General features: G+C 46.1%; 1 protein-coding gene across 1 annotated transcript in view; it reads left to right on the forward strand.

Annotated features, from left to right (window-relative positions):
* Window positions 1-16,177, forward strand: part of LOC139465910 (unconventional myosin-Ib-like) — a 91,696-nt gene that overhangs the window by 68,781 nt on the left and 6,738 nt on the right. The window contains exons 23-31 of the mRNA XM_071247900.1: window positions 479-628; window positions 3,758-3,826; window positions 4,211-4,297; window positions 6,303-6,389; window positions 8,701-8,862; window positions 9,305-9,436; window positions 13,377-13,483; window positions 14,895-15,030; window positions 15,680-15,838. Coding sequence (XP_071104001.1) covers window positions 479-628; window positions 3,758-3,826; window positions 4,211-4,297; window positions 6,303-6,389; window positions 8,701-8,862; window positions 9,305-9,436; window positions 13,377-13,483; window positions 14,895-15,030; window positions 15,680-15,838 — 1,089 coding nt within the window. The remainder of the gene's footprint in view (window positions 1-478; window positions 629-3,757; window positions 3,827-4,210; window positions 4,298-6,302; window positions 6,390-8,700; window positions 8,863-9,304; window positions 9,437-13,376; window positions 13,484-14,894; window positions 15,031-15,679; window positions 15,839-16,177) is intronic.

Consider the following 16,177-nt stretch of genomic DNA (forward strand, 5'->3'; position numbering starts at 1 on the left):
TTTGAAATTGATTGCTTAACTGTGTATAATTACCAGGCAGTGTTCGAAGTGAGGAAGACAAGCTTGTAAAGTTCCGTACATACCTCTATTAACTCATTATGAAAATGTATCATATGAGCACTTGAGAGTAAATTTTGAACACTTAGAGTAAGTCTTGATAACGGAAGTAAGTGATGTCACATCATGTTCGATGATAATTTTACAAGATGCTAACTGGTAATCTAAGTGGATTTTATGAAAACTAATGATAGATTTCCATTTTGAAAATGATAAGATATTGTAGGACTGTGACCTACAACTTCTCACGTACCACTCAAAGATCAATACAGAGTCCTACGCTCCTATACGTTTGGTAGTGTCCTTGCATGGGTTTGTACATTCCGTGTCAGCTGTCTCCACAGTGTAGCATGAGGTAAAGTTGTGTGTAGGGAGCAGTAACAAGGACAAGTAAGGTTTACACGGTGCATGATGTTCTCAGCTGTTCGACATGGAGGAGCGCCGTCGGGAGAGGATGCACTACCTGGCCACTCTGATACAGAAGATATGGAAGGGCTGGCGTCAGAAGGTGCTGTACCGACGCATGAAGCGCAGTCAGATTGTCCTGTCTGCCAACTGGAGGGCATTCTGGGTATGTGTGCAACTGTATCTACCCCGTGGATACCCATAGGTCGATGTTAACCCTTCTTCATTTCACCTGTGTGGCTGGTTGATTGTGTGGTTGGTTGATTGTGTGGTTGGTTGATTGTGTGGCTGGTTGATTGTGTGGCTGGTTGATTGTGTGGCTGGTTGATTGTGTGGTTGGTTGAGTGTGTGGCTGGTTGATTGTGTGGCTGGTTGATTGTGTGGCTGGTTGATTTTGTGGCTGGTTGATTGTGTGGCTGGTTGAGTGTGTGGTTGGTTGAGTGTGTGGCTGGTTGATTGTGTGGTTGGTTGAGTGTGTGGCTGGTTGATTGTGTGGCTGGTTGATTGTGTGGCTGGTTGATTGTGTAGCTGGTTGATTGTGTGGCTGGTTGAGTGTGTGGCTGGTTGATTGTGTGGCTGGTTGATTGTGTGGCTGGTTGATTGTGTGGCTGGTTGATTGTGTGGCTGGCTGATAGTGTGGCTGGTTGATTGTGTGGCTGCTTGAGTGTGTGGCTGGTTGATTGTGTGGCTGCTTGAGTGTGTGGCTGCTTGAGTGTGTGGCTGGTTGATTGTGTGGCTGCTTGAGTGTGTGGCTGGCTGATAGTGTGGCTGGTTGATTGTGTGGCTGCTTGAGTGTGTGGCTGGTTGATTGTGTGGCTGGTTGATTGTGTGGCTGGTTGATTGTGTGGCTGGTTGATTGTGTGGCTGCTTGAGTGTGTGGCTGGTTGATTGTGTGGCTGGTTGAGTGTGTGGCTGGTTGATTGTGTGGCTGGTTGATTGTGTGGCTGGTTGATTGTGTGGCTGGTTGAGTGTGTGGCTGGTTGATTGTGTGGCTGGTTGATTGTGTGGTTGGTTATTGTGTGGCTGGTTATTGTGTGGCTGGTTGATTGTGTGGTTGGTTATTGTGTGGTTGGTTATTGTGTGGCTGGTTGATTGTGTGGCTGGTTGATTGTGTGGCTGGTTATTGTGTGGCTGGCTGATTGTGTGGCTGGTTGATTGTGTGGTTGGTTGATTGTGTGGTTGGTTATTGTGTGGCTGGCTGATTGTGTGGCTGGTTGATTGTGTGGTTGGTTATTGTGTGGCTGGTTGATTGTGTGGCTGGTTGATTGTGTGGTTGGTTGAGTGTGTGGCTGGTTGATTGTGTGGCTGGTTGAGTGTGTGGCTGGTTGATTGTGTGGCTGGTTGATTGTGTGGCTGGTTGATTGTGTGGTTGGTTATTGTGTGGTTGGTTATTGTGTGGCTGGTTGATTGTGTGGCTGGTTGATTGTGTGGCTGGTTATTGTGTGGCTGGCTGATTGTGTGGCTGGTTGATTGTGTGGTTGGTTGATTGTGTGGTTGGTTATTGTGTGGCTGGCTGATTGTGTGGCTGGTTGATTGTGTGGTTGGTTATTGTGTGGCTGGCTGATTGTGTGGCTGGTTGATTGTGTGGCTGGTTATTGTGTGGCTGGCTGATTGTGTGGCGGGTTGATTGTGTGGCTGGTTGAGTGTGTGGCTGGTTGATTGTGTGGCTGGCTGATTGTGTGGCTGGTTGATTGTGTGGTTGGTTGATTGTGTGGTTGGTTATTGTGTGGCTGGCTGATTGTGTGGCTGGCTGATTGTGTGGTTGGTTATTGTGTGGCTGGCTGATTGTGTGGCTGGTTGATTGTGTGGTTGGTTGATTGTGTGGTTGGTTATTGTGTGGCTGGCTGATTGTGTGGCTGGTTGATTGTGTGGCTGGTTGATTGTGTGGTTGGTTGAGTGTGTGGCTGGTTGATTGTGTGGTTGGTTGATTGTGTGGCTTGTTGAGTGTGTAGCTGGTTGATTGTGTGGCTGGTTGATTGTGTGGTTGGTTGATTGTGTGGCTGGCTGATTGTGTGGTTGGTTGATTTTGTGGCTGGTTGATTGTGTGGCTGGTTGATTGTGTGGCTGGTTGATTGTGTGGCTGGTTGAATGTGTGGCTGGCTGATTGTGTGGTTGGTTGATTGTGTGGTTGGTTAAGTGTGTGGTTGGTTGATTGTGTGGTTGGTTGATTGTGTGGCTGGTTGATTGTGTGGCTTGTTGAGTGTGTGGCTGGTTGATTGTGTGGTTGGTTGATTGTGTGGTTGGTTGAGTGTGTGGCTGGTTGAGTGTGTGGCTGGTTGAGTGTGTGGCTGGTTGATTGTGTGCCTGGTTGAGTGTGTGGCTGGTTGATTGTGTGCCTGGTTGAGTGTGTGGCTGGTTGATTGTGTGGCTGGTTGATTGTGTGGCTTGTTGATTGTGTGGCTGGTTGATTGTGTGGCTGGTTGATTGTGTGGCTGGTTGATTGTGTGGCTTGTTGATTGTGTGGCTGGTTGATTGTGTGGTTGGTTGATTGTGTGGTTGGTTAAGTGTGTGGCTGGTTGATTGTGTGGCGGGTTGATTGTGTGGCTGGTTGAGTGTGTGGCTGGTTGGCAACCGAATGGTTGTTGTGGTCAGGATCTGTGATTTGTCAGTTGCTGTCAGTTGTTTGTGTAAGGTCGTACCACGATGACATGGATCCTTGTTCACGGTATCACTCACTGGATTGTCTGGTCCAGACTTGATTATTTACTGTCGGCTGTCATATAGCTGGAATAATGCTGAATGCGCCTTTAACAACAAACAAAACGAACAAAACATTCTTTTTTGTGCGTGTCTTCAAAACTGTTGGTTCAAACTGTTGGAGTGTAAAGCAACATTCATTCACTACATGTATGTGGGCAGTGTATGGAGGATATTATTTTGTGTTCATCTCAAACTATGTTTATGACATGAGTATCGTAAACATAGTATGTCATGGACACGAAAATAATGTTCTATTTATTACCGAAGAAGATGTCTACATACAGAGATGAATTTTAGTGTTTACCTATAAGAACAGCAAGTCGCAACAGCGGAACCACAATTTGTCGAATGACGTCAACAATCTTCGGCTATGATGTCGTTTCCAGTGTGACGTCATTCCGACCTCACGTCACAATAAGAATGACGTCAACAATGCCGTCCGTATGACGGAAACAATATACTATTGTCTCGTGACGTGATATGACCCTAGGGCACATATGATTTTTATGACTGATATGTTTGCCCTTGTAGGCAATAAATACATTTGTGCTATGAGATGTTGCATAATGAACTGAGTTTTATTGTCTGTGTCCAGGCCAAGAAGTGCTACAGGAGGAAGAAGAGAAGCGCCTTGATCATCCAGTGCTACTCCCGTGGCTGGAAGGTGAGTCTGGAACTGATCCCTGAATACCACATGCCGGCAGACAATATGCTGTCATGTACCTGATATTGGCATACACTTCCTGATCTATCAAGCACCTGTTGTCTGTACTGAGCCTCAGGCTCTCTCCACAGAACACTCACTTGATGTGTAGACTTACGAACTGTATGTGGCTAGTCTTCGACTGATAGGGCCTCAACGATATCTTTCTCAGGTTAAAGTAAGCATGTTGTGCATCTCTCCTGATGTGCTAAGGGTTGCTGGGTCATTGCTGCTCTCTTTACTGGATGACAAAAGGAGCTTCTTGTGCTAAAGTGCTTTCTCCACCTAGGGGTGAACTTGATGAATTTCCATATAACACTTTTGTCTTCATGTTCTTGCTTCCAGGCCCGAAGATTATTGCGGAAGCTCAAACATGAGCGCCGACGCTTGTTAGCGTCAATCGTCATCCAAAAGACTTTCAAAGGCTGGCAGGTGTGATTCGCTGTTGTCAAGCATGTGTTTTGTTCCTAGTTAACAACCTCCTCCTCATCAACTGCAACCTGTCATTCCCTCATTTCAACATTCATTTCTTTGTTTGAAGCACTGGTGTAAATCTGACAACCATAATAGGTTAATTGTAAGATTGAGCATATCTTTTTGCATGGCTTAGTCACAAAGCTTTTGAGATGAAGCTGTATGCACTAGAGCTGGGACATCGATAGTACATGAGGATGGCAATATTAAGCTGTATACACCACAGCTGGGACATGGATAGTACATGAGGGTTGTGATATTAAGCTGTATACACCACAGCTGGGACATGGATAGTGCGTGAGGGTGGTGATATAAAGCTGTATACACCACAGCTGGGACATGGATAGTGCGTGAGGGTTGTGATATGAAGCTGTATACACCACAGCTGGGACATGGATAGTACATGAGGATGGCAATATTAAGCTGTATACACCACAGCTGGGACATGGATAGTACATGAGGGTTGTGATATTAAGCTGTATACACCACAGCTGGGACATGGATAGTGCATGAGGGTGGCAATATGAAGCTGTATACACCACAGCTGGGATATGGATAGTGCATGAGGGTGGTGATATGAAGCTGTATACACCACAGCTGGGACATGGATAGTACATGAAGGTGGTGATATGAAGCTGTATACACCACAGCTGGGACATGGCATGGATAGTACATGAGGGTGGCAATATGAAGCTGTATACACCACAGCTGGGACATGGATAGTACATGAGGGTGGTGATATGAAGCTGTATACACCACAGCTGGGACATGGATAGTACATGAGGGTGGTGATATGAAGCTGTATACACCACAGCTGGGACATGGATAGTACATGAGGGTGGTGATATGAAGCTGTATACACCACAGCTGGGACATGGATAGTACATGAGGGTGGTGATATGAAGCTGTATACACCACAGCTGGGACATGGATAGTACATGAAGGTGGTGATATGAAGCTGTATACACCACAGCTGGGATATGGCATGGATAGTACATGAGGGTGGCAATATGAAGCTGTATACACCACAGCTGGGACATGGATAGTACATGAGGGTGGTGATATGAAGCTGTATACACCACAGCTGGGACATGGATAGTACATGAGGGTGGTGATATGAAGCTGTATACACCACAGCTGGGACATGGATAGTACATGAAGGTGGTGATATGAAGCTGTATACACCACAGCTGGGACATGGCATGGATAGTACATGAGGGTGGCAATATGAAGCTGTATACACCACAGCTGGGACATGGATAGTACATGAGGGTGGTGATATGAAGCTGTATACACCACAGCTGGGACATGGATAGTACATGAGGGTGGTGATATGAAGCTGTATACACCACAGCTGGGACATGGATAGTACATGAGGGTGGTGATATGAAGCTGTATACACCACAGCTGGGACATGGATAGTACATGAGGGTGGTGATATGAAGCTGTATACACCACAGCTGGGACATGGATAGTACATGAAGGTGGTGATATGAAGCTGTATACACCACAGCTGGGACATGGATAGTACATGAGGGTGGCAATATGAAGCTGTATACACCACAGCTGGGACATGGATAGTACATGAGGGTGGTGATATGAAGCTGTATACACCACAGCTGGGACATGGATAGTACATGAGGGTGGTGATATGAAGCTGTATACACCACAGCTGGGACATGGATAGTACATGAGGGTGGCAATATGAAGCTGTATACACCACAGCTGGGACATGGATAGTACATGAGGGTGGCAATATGAAGCTGTATACACTGGAGTTGGGACATTTGAAGTGAAGTCTCAAGTATCTTTTTTGGAGCCTACATGGCATGGGATGGAATTACTTTAAGAACATGTAAAGACATTTTATTATCTTACAATTAACCTCTTATGGTAGAGATGTAGTGAATTGTAATAGTTTTGTTTGCACTTAGAATTATGGTTTATATTCTTCATTTTACAGGCTCGACGGTTATTGGCGAAACTCAAACATGAACGGAAATGTTTGTTGTCGTCAATTGTGATCCAAAAGACATATAGAGGATGGCAGGTGTGAAACATAGCATGCAACTAGCTAGTTGACTAGTACAATGTAGAGGGAATGCAGCGTTGTTCATGTTAACACAGCACTAGCTAGTTGACTAGTACAATGTAGAGGGAATGCAGCATTGTTCATGTTAACACAGCACTAGCTAGTTGACTAGTACAATGTAGAGGCAATGCAGTGTTGTTCATGTTAACACAGCACTGGCTAGTTGACTAGTACAATGTAGAGGCAATGCAGCGTTGTTCAGGTTAACACAGCACTAGCTAGTTGACTAGTACAATGTAGAGGCAATGCAGTGTTGTTCAGGTTAACACAGCACTGGCTAGTTGACTAGTACAATGTTGAGGCAATGCAGCGTTGTTCAGGTTAACACAGCGCTGGCTAGTTGATTAGTACAATGTAGAGGGAATGCAGAGTTGTTCGTGTTAACACAGCACTGGCTAGTTGACTAGTACAATGTAGAGGGAATGCAATGTTGTTCATGTTAACACAGTGCTGGCTAGTTGACTAGTACAATGTAGAGGGAATGCAATGTTGTTCATGTTAACACAGTGCTGGCTAGTTGACTAGTACAATGTAGAGGGAATGCAACATTGTTCATGTTAACACAGCACTGGCTAGTTGACTAGTACAATGTAGAGGAAATGCAACGTTCATGTTAACACAGCATTAGCTAGTTGACTAGTACAATGTAGAGGGAATGCAACGTTGTTCATGTTAACATAGTGCTGGCTAGTTGACTAGTACAATGTAGAGGGAATGCAACGTTGTTCATGTTAACACAGTGCTGGCTAGTTGACTAGTACAATGTAGAGGGAATGCAACGTTGTTCATGTTAACACAGCATGAGTTCACGCAGAAATTGCCGATAACTTTGATTAAGGCTTCTAACTCACAGTAGATCTTGCAGTCATAGAACTATTTAACTAATTAAACTGTAGTTGATATGGTGCATTGTTCTATAACATTTAACAACGACTTCTCTGGTATGCAGACTCACATTTCAGAGAGTGAGCCAGGGGCTTTATGAGAGTAGCGTTGTTATCATCAATACACCAACATTTGCTATCTCCAGGTGATAGGAGAGGTATCTCTCAAACACAAGTTGTTTGTCAGTTCCCCAAGCTTAAGATGTACAGAAAATGTTTGTAGAACATTCCAATTGACATACCGATTGACATTCCTCTCACTCTCAGTTTCCGTGGAGATAGAGAATGTTTGTGTTGTTCAGATGTTGTTTCGTGGCAAATGCATGTTGTTGTTGGTCATGGTCATGTAAACATTTATCATCGGCTACCATGGTTTAATTAATGTAACATTTCTAATAATAACTTATGTTCACTTAATACTATTATTAATTGGTTAATACATAGATCATTCTCAATATTTGTGTCATAATTATGTTTTTTTAATCTAATTTCAATATGCGCTAAAGTAGTAATATTTCTGATGACTATTTGACAGGGATCTATTATTTGTATAATGCAGTTGAGTAGCGAGAAATGAAATATAAGAAACAAAGGGACTGATAAGCATTAGAGTATTATGTAACATAACAAGATAGCTGATTGTGTTACTAGTAGAGGCTGATGCAACTAAAATGTAATGTGAATCATCGTGCAATGTGAATCAATGTGAATCAATGTGCAGCGTGAATCAATGTGCATGCAGATGTTTGGCAAGGGGCATGTTCTGTGTTTGTTCTCGGTTTGATTTATGTTTGTTATGGCTACAGTGTTTCAGTGCAGCTGCTCTATTTAATGTCAAAGATATCAATGTTGCAGCTGTTCATTTAATGTCAGACATCCATGTTGCAGCTGCTGTTTAATGTCCGATATCACTTTTGCAGAAGCTCTGTTTAATGTAAAAAATATCCAGGTTAATGAGAACATATCGAACATACTATCTCTATCAGATACTGTCTCTATCCTGGTCTAACTCTATTATCTTTTACCTTTTGTCTCAACTGTTTCTTACATATTGTAAATATGAGAATATACATAGATATAGATCGTATATCCCTCTTTAGGTTGGTAAGTGGTTCGTTATGTGTTGCTGTTCGTAATGTCATGTGATATATGTTCCATGGATATATTGATGCTTTGCCTTGATATATGTGTTAGTGCAATACATGTTTTGCTACAAGATGTGACGACATCTAATGCTGTGTCCTGATTGGTTCATTATATGTATTGTAAGCGTTGCTACAGATTGCTGTTGAATATGTGTCGCTGACACTATACTGAATGTTATAAATTGTTGTATACCATTTATTGTTGCCATGGAGATAAGAGATATATGTTAATATCTTCAGGCTCGGAAGCTGCTGGCTAAACTGAAGCATGAGAAGCGAGTCCTATGGTCTGTCACAGTGATACACAAGTTCTTCCTTGGTTGGAAGGTCCGGAAGGAGTACAGTGCCAAGTTCAGGAAGATTGCAGGACCGAAGATTGCAAGATTCTTCAAAATAGCATTGGTATGATCTGAATCTGGAATCCGAATCTGAGCAGAGAATATGTCATTGATTCTGCATTTAGGTGTATTCATGTCTCCATCTGTGTGTAGTATCAGTGGACTAGCTTAAGTTGCCACCACAAGGCAAAATAGGTACCAGTACTATGCTTGTCTATAGGCCCACAATCATTGGGACCAGATCGCCACGCTTTGGGACCAGGTCGTCAAGCTTTGGGACTAGGTTATCAAGTTTTGGGACATGGCCGATTTCATGTCGCTGTAGTGTGGATTGGTGCTCTTGTTTTCAATCCCTTGTTCCTCGGGTCAAGACTTCATTATTTACAGGCCCTGATGAAATGTACTTTGAATGTTGCTGAGTAAGCAGCATTCAGCTCACTATTCAACTGCCAGATAATGCTGACTCAAGCATGTTACTATACTGACAATTGTTCTCCAATATTCAGAAAAAGCAGTATTTGCTGAAGCTGCGTGACAACCTCCCCTCCAAGTCCCCCATCAGCCCTGACTGGCCAAAAGCACCGACACGATTCAAGCAGTCATCTGAAGAACTGAAGAAAATCTTCCACAAATGGAGGGTGAGTAATAGGACCTGAAAATGTGTGTAGGGGGTTGTGAAGTGAGGGTGGTGGTGGAAGTGAGTGAGGGTGGTGGTGGTGAAAGTGATTGAGGGTGGTGGTGGAAGTGAGTGAGGGTGGTGGTGGAAGTGAGTAAGGGTGGTGGTGGAAGTGAGTGAGGGTGGTGGTGGAAGTGAGTGAGGGTGGTGGTGGAAGTGAGTGAGGGTGGTGGTGGAAGTGAGTCAGGGTGGTGGTGGAAGTGAGTCAGGGTGGTGGTGGAAGTGAGTGAGGGTGGTGGTGGAAGTGAGTGAGGGTGGTGGTGGAAGTGAGTGAGGGTGGTGGTGGAAGTGAGTGAGGGTGGTGGTGGAAGTGAGCGAGGGTGGTGGTGGAAGTGAGTGACGGTGGTGGTGGAAGTGAGTGAGGGTGGTGGTGGAAGTGAGTGAGGGTGGTGGTGGAAGTGAGTGAGGGTGGTTGTGGAAGTGAGTGAGGGTGGTGATGGAAGTGAGTGAGGGTGGTGGTGGAAGTGAGTGAGGGTGGTGGTGGAAGTGAGTGAGGGTGGTGGTGGAAGTGAGCGAGGGTGGTGGAGGAAGTGAGCGAGGGTGGTGGTGGAAGTGAGTGAGGGTGGTGGTGGAAGTGAGTGAGGGTGGTGGTGGAAGTGAGTGAGGGTGGTGGTGGAAGTGAGTGAGGGTGGTGGTGGAAGTGAGTGAGGGTGGTGGTGGAAGTGAGTGAGGGTGGTGGTGGAAGTGAGTGAGGGTGGTGGTGGAAGTGAGTGAGGGTGGTGATGGAAGTAAGGGTGGTGGTGGAAGTGAGCGAGGGTGGTGGAGGAAGTGAGTGAGGGTGGTGGTGGAAGTGAGTGAGGGTGGTGGAAGTGAGTGAGGGTGGTGGTGGAAGTGAGTCAGGGTGGTGGTGGAAGTGAGTGAGGGTGGTGGAAGTGAGTGGTGGAAGTGAGTGAGGGTGGTGGAAGTGAGTGGTGGAAGTGAGTGAGGGTGGTGGAAGTGAGTGGTGGAAGTGAGTGAGGGTGGTGGAAGTGAGTGAGGGTGGTGGAAGTGAGTGAGGGTGGTGGTGGAAGTGAGTGAGGGTGGTGGTGGAAGTGAGTGAGGGTGGTGGTGGAAGTGAGTGAGGGTGGTGGTGGAAGTGAGTGACGGTGGTGGTGGAAGTGAGTGACGGTGGTGGTGGAAGTGAGGGTGATGGTGGAAGTGAGTAAGGGTGGTGGTGGAAGTGAGTAAGGGTGGTGGTGGAAGTGAGTGAGGGTGGTGGTGGAAGTGAGTGAGGGTGGTGGTGGAAGTGAGTGAGGGTGGTGGTGGAAGTGAGTCAGGGTGGTGGTGGAAGTGAGTGAGGGTGGTGGTGGAAGTGAGTGAGGGTGGTGGTGGAAGTGAGTGAGGGTGGTGGTGGAAGTGAGTGAGGGTGGTGGAAGTGAGTGAGGGTGGTGGTGGAAGTGAGTGAGGGTGGTGGAAGTGAGTGAGGGTGGTGGTGGAAGTGAGAGAGGGTGGTGGAAGTGAGTGAGGGTGGTGGTGGAAGTGAGTAAGGGTGGTGGTGGAAGTGAGTAAGGGTGGTGGTGGAAGTGAGTAAGGGTGGTGGTGGAAGTGAGTAAGGGTGGTGGTGGAAGTGAGTGAGGGTGGTGGTGGAAGTGAGTGAGGGTGGTGGTGGAAGTGAGTAAGGGTGGTGGTGGAAGTGAGTAAGGGTGGTGGTGGAAGTGAGTAAGGGTGGTGGTGGAAGTGAGTGAGGGTGGTGGTGGAAGTGAGTAAGGGTGATGGTGGAAGTGAGTGAGGGTGGTGGTGGAAGTGAGTAAGGGTGATGGTGGAAGTGAGTGAGGGTGGTGGTGGAAGTGAGTAAGGGTGATGGTGGAAGTGAGTGAGGGTGGTGGTGGAAGTGAGTAAGGGTGATGGTGGAAGTGAGTGAGGGTGGTGGTGGAAGTGAGTGAGGGTGGTGGAAGTGAGTGACGGTGGTGGTGGAAGTGAGTGAGGGTGGTGGAAGTGAGTGAGGGTGGTGGTGGAAGTGAGTAAGGGTGGTGGTGGAAGTGAGTCAGGGTGGTGGTGGAAGTGAGTCAGGGTGGTGGTGGAAGTGAGTTAGTGAGGGTGGTGGTGGAAGTGAGTGAGGGTGGTGGTGGAAGTGAGTGAGGGTGGTGGTGGAAGTGAGTGAGGGTGGTGGTGGAAGTGAGTGAGGGTGGTGGTGGAAGTGAGTGAGGGTGGTGGTGGAAGTGAGTAAGGGTGGTGGTGGAAGTGAGTCAGGGTGGTGGTGGAAGTGAGTGACGGTGGTGGTGGAAGTGAGTGAGGGTGGTGGTGGAAGTGAGTGAGGGTGGTGGTGGAAGTGAGTGAGGGTGGTGGTGGAAGTGAGTGACGGTGGTGGTGGAAGTGAGTGAGGGTGGTGGTGGAAGTGAGTGAGGGTGGTGGAAGTGAGTGGTGGAAGTGAGTGAGGGTGGTGGAAGTGAGTGGTGGAAGTGAGTGAGGGTGGTGGAAGTGAGTGAGGGTGGTGGAAGTGAGTGAGGGTGGTGGTGGAAGTGAGCGAGGGTGGTGGTGGAAGTGAGTGACGGTGGTGGTGGAAGTGAGTGAGGGTGGTGGTGGAAGTGAGTGAGGGTGGTGGTGGAAGTGAGTGAGGGTGGTGGTGGAAGTGAGTGACGGTGGTGGTGGAAGTGAGTGAGGGTGGTGGTGGAAGTGAGTGAGGGTGGTGGTGGAAGTGAGTGAGGGTGGTGGTGGAAGTGAGTGAGGGTGGTGGTGGAAGTGAGTCAGGGTGGTGGTGGAAGTGAGTGACGGTGGTGGTGGAAGTGAGTGAGGGTGGTGGTGGAAGTGAGTGAGGGTGGTGGTGGAAGTGAGTGAGGGTGGTGGTGGAAGTGAGTGAGGGTGGTGGTGGAAGTGAGTGAGGGTGGTGGTGGAAGTGAGTGAGGGTGGTGGAAGTGAGTGACGGTGGTGGTGGAAGTGAGTGACGGTGGTGGTGGAAGTGACTGTGTGTGAAAGACCTGTAGGGGAGGTAGCAATAGGTGAGGTGAGTGATAGGGAAGAAGGAAGTTGAGAAGAAAAGCTAGAGCCTCATTGTGATGTCAGATGTCATTGTGATGTCAGATGTCATGGTGATGTCATATATCTTTGTGATGTCAGATGTTGTGATGTCAGATGTTTTTGTGATGTCAGATGTCGTGATGTCAGATGTCTTTATAATGTCGGATGTCGTGATGTCAGATGTCTTTGTGATGTCAGATGTTGTTGTGATGTCAGATGTCATTGTGATGTCAGATGTCGTGATGTCCGATGTCTTTATAATGTTGGATGTTGTGATGTCAGATGTCTTTGTGATGTCAGATGTCGTGATGTCCGATGTCTGTATAATGTTGGATGTTGTGATGTCAGATGTCTTTGTGATGTCAGATGTCATGATGTCAGATGTCTTTATAATGTCGGATGTCGTGATGTCCGATGTCATTGTGATGTCAGATGTCGTGATGTCCGATGTCTTTATAATGTTGGATGTTGTGATGTCAGATGTCATGATGTCAGATGTCTTTGTGATGTCAGATGTCGTGATGTCAGATGTCATTGAGATGTCAGATGTCATTGTTTTCTACCTCAGGTCAAACTGTTCTGTTTGTTTTTCTATCACATGGGGAAGAAGTGTTTCCTCAAAGTGTCAAATGAATCTCTTTAACAAGAATATATAATCCCAATGTATTACCAAATGTATTATTTGTTGGCTTTGCCGTGTAAAGGAAATAATGACCTTATATAATGCCCCTTAAATTCATCCTCTGAAATTACTACTGGTAAAACTAACACAATGACATGTAAGAGGAAAGTGTATAGCCTTTCTGTGCATCGACAGATGGGGTTTCAGGTCATACTGGTGTATGCTGCAAACCACCACCTATTACACCAGCCCCCGGGGAATATCAGTGTCACTTTCCGTACAGAAATGTGTAGCTCTGGCTGCTCCATTATATCCCAGTACTCAGTGTCCATATTTGTGTTTCCAGTGTGCCAAGTATCGATCACGATTTGATGAAGCTGCGCGATATCGAATGAAAGAAAAGGTGACGGCCAGCAACATTTTCAAGGACAAGAAGGAAATCTACCCCAGCAGGTGGGGAGCACTGTCTAGCTACAAGTGATAATTACTGCACATGATTTGTAATGTGTGTAGGCTAACATTAAGGTGGCGGAGTCATCTAGGGCTGCATGTTGCAGAGTTGCATTCCTTAGGCATGCCAGAATCCAATGATCAGAACCCCAAGTTCCCCCCGATTATGGGTGAAATGTAATACCAAAAGACTTGGTAGAAGGGGCTGGGACAAGGACTGGTCGGCTCAGAGTCAGTATACTGTGTGTGAGTGGGGTATCCATGTTAAGCTGCGACATGGTATCTCAGTGGGCTAGCACTTTAAAACTGGCACAAGATGTGACTAGTACAAGCAGCCACACACACACGTGCAATATTACTGCAATAATCTTGAACGAGCCTTTCAACCCCACCTCACTTCATGTATGCTCTGTACTTGGTGAAGCATATGCTTTGGGTTGGTTTGGAGATGAGCCTAGTGTGTTATCAATGTAGAGGTAGGCTACCTGTAGATTTAACGGCACTAAATTGAATATGGAACCGAACACACAGCATGAGGTTTCAAATGTTAAGTTTAATGTGGTTAAATCTAATGGTTACCTAGCTTTTCTTTGAAAACACAGTATGTTTATCTCCATTCTACCATGACTAAATAAAACGTGTATTCTTTGGTGTTAGTGAATACATTGAGTGAAATGGCATGGGTTGAATCTAGTGCTTTGAGTGGGATGTCGATCAAGGAATCACTGACAACAGCCTTTAAACAAAATATGGCGCTGTATATACTACAGCAGTTTGTTTACACCGTAATACTTCACTCGAACCTATGACAGGCATTGAAAGCACATAAGCAAGGCAACTTGGTAAGCTAACATGAGGTGGGCACCCCTAAAGAAAACTAAGCAAGCCTTGCAAAGGTTTTGTTCTACACCGCACATCACTATTATGACGTCATATCGCTCATTGTGAGACAAAAGATATGTCATAGTCATATATGGTAAAGCCTCAAATAGCAAGCTGTCTATTGTCCTGAAAACTTGAAACACATTCTCTTTGTAGATTTCTATCATGTTTTCTGCACGAAATGTATTGCCACAGATCCTTCGAATGTTGTAGTTACTGCAACTTAACATTTTGTAACCTTTTATTGTACATATAATTATTTAAATATATCTACCAACAGTGTCTGTAGATGAACGACTATTCTAAAGATATTAGCTTCGATGGTGATATGGCCGTCAAATCGGATGTTTCAATCAGAGGGTGTTAAATATGATTTGATAACCTTTAGGTAACCATTCAAATTCGAGTATTTTCCAAATTCATGGTAGAATAAAGGGTATGCTATGGACTGTGTGAAGCTTATGGTCTGGTTGACAATGCATGGATTGGCTAAAGAATGTCAGTGATTATTTAAAGTGTCCCCTCCTTTCAGTGTGGGTGAAGCGTTCCGAGGTGACTACGCGTCTCTACAACAGAACCAGAAGTGGAAGAAGCTGTCCGGTCAGACCGCAGATCAGCAGATCGTCTTTGCTGCACTGGTCATGAAGATCAACAGAGCCAACGGGAAGGTGAGACATTCATAGACGAGGTGAGGACAAATATGTCCATGTTCCAAATTCTTCTTAAGTCAGAAATATTGATTCATTGCATGGTTTGTGTTTAACATGCACTACTCAACAGATGATAGGGATATGGCCCTCATGTCCACTCAGTAGACAGCTGCTTAAAGGTAGGGCTGGGAAAGTTTGGGTGGTTCCTGAGTAGGACCCAGGTACACACAGGACTACCCAGACCTGTCACGTGATATATAGTTTGGTGACAATGACCAAAGTCCATGGTTATAATTTAAGTCACTAATGTTTGCATTCCTTCTGACTTTTATATCTTTGAGTAAAGATATAACTTATGTCAACTTGTATACATGATCAGATCGTTTTTTACAGTCATGTATCTAAATAGATTTTGTCAGGGATTTGAATTGACAAATCAAAATCAGACATTTTATATCAAACTCCTACAGCAGGTACCCGGTCGGGTCGGGGAATAGGGGGCCGGTACTTGTAGTACATTTGAACTCTTTCCGGCCCTAATGAATATACATCAGTCCAAAGTACATTCCTATGTTCAACCAGTTCCCACTGGAGGGTAGGAGTATCCGTATCAGAAGAAGAGCAGTATATTGTGTGTATATCACTGATGATGTTGTGTGTTCTGCAGATGGTGCAGATGCTGTTTGTGATGAGCACACAGGCCATCTTGATCATTGACAACAAGACCATGGCCCTGAAGTACAGAATCCCTCTGGGCCAGATACACCGCATCTCTCTCAGTCCATACCAGGACAAGCTCGTCATCTTCCATATTCAGAAGTCAGGAGTAAGTCGAGGGGATGGGGAAGGGTTTTTATGGGGTAGGTCTGGAATGAGTCGGGGGCAGCATGGCTTGAGGAGAGTGGCTTGGAGAGTGAGGCTTGAGGACAGTGGCTTGGGGAGCATGGCTTGGGGAGCGTGGCTTGGGCAGCATGGCTTGGGCAGTGTGGCTTGGGGAGAATGGCTTGGGGAGCGTGGCTTGGGGAGCGTGGCTTGGGCAGCATGGCTTGGGGAGCGTGGCTTGGGCAGCATGGCTTGGGCAGCATGGCTTGGGGAGCATGGCTTGGGGAGCGTGGCTTGGGGAGCGTGGCTTGGGCAGCATGGCTTGGGGAGCATGGCTTGGGGA

The sequence above is a fragment of the Haliotis cracherodii genome, unplaced genomic scaffold (assembly GCF_022045235.1).
Source record: "Haliotis cracherodii isolate W230 unplaced genomic scaffold, xgHalCrac1.p SCAF_18, whole genome shotgun sequence".
Classification (NCBI taxonomy): Eukaryota; Metazoa; Mollusca; class Gastropoda; order Lepetellida; family Haliotidae; genus Haliotis; species Haliotis cracherodii.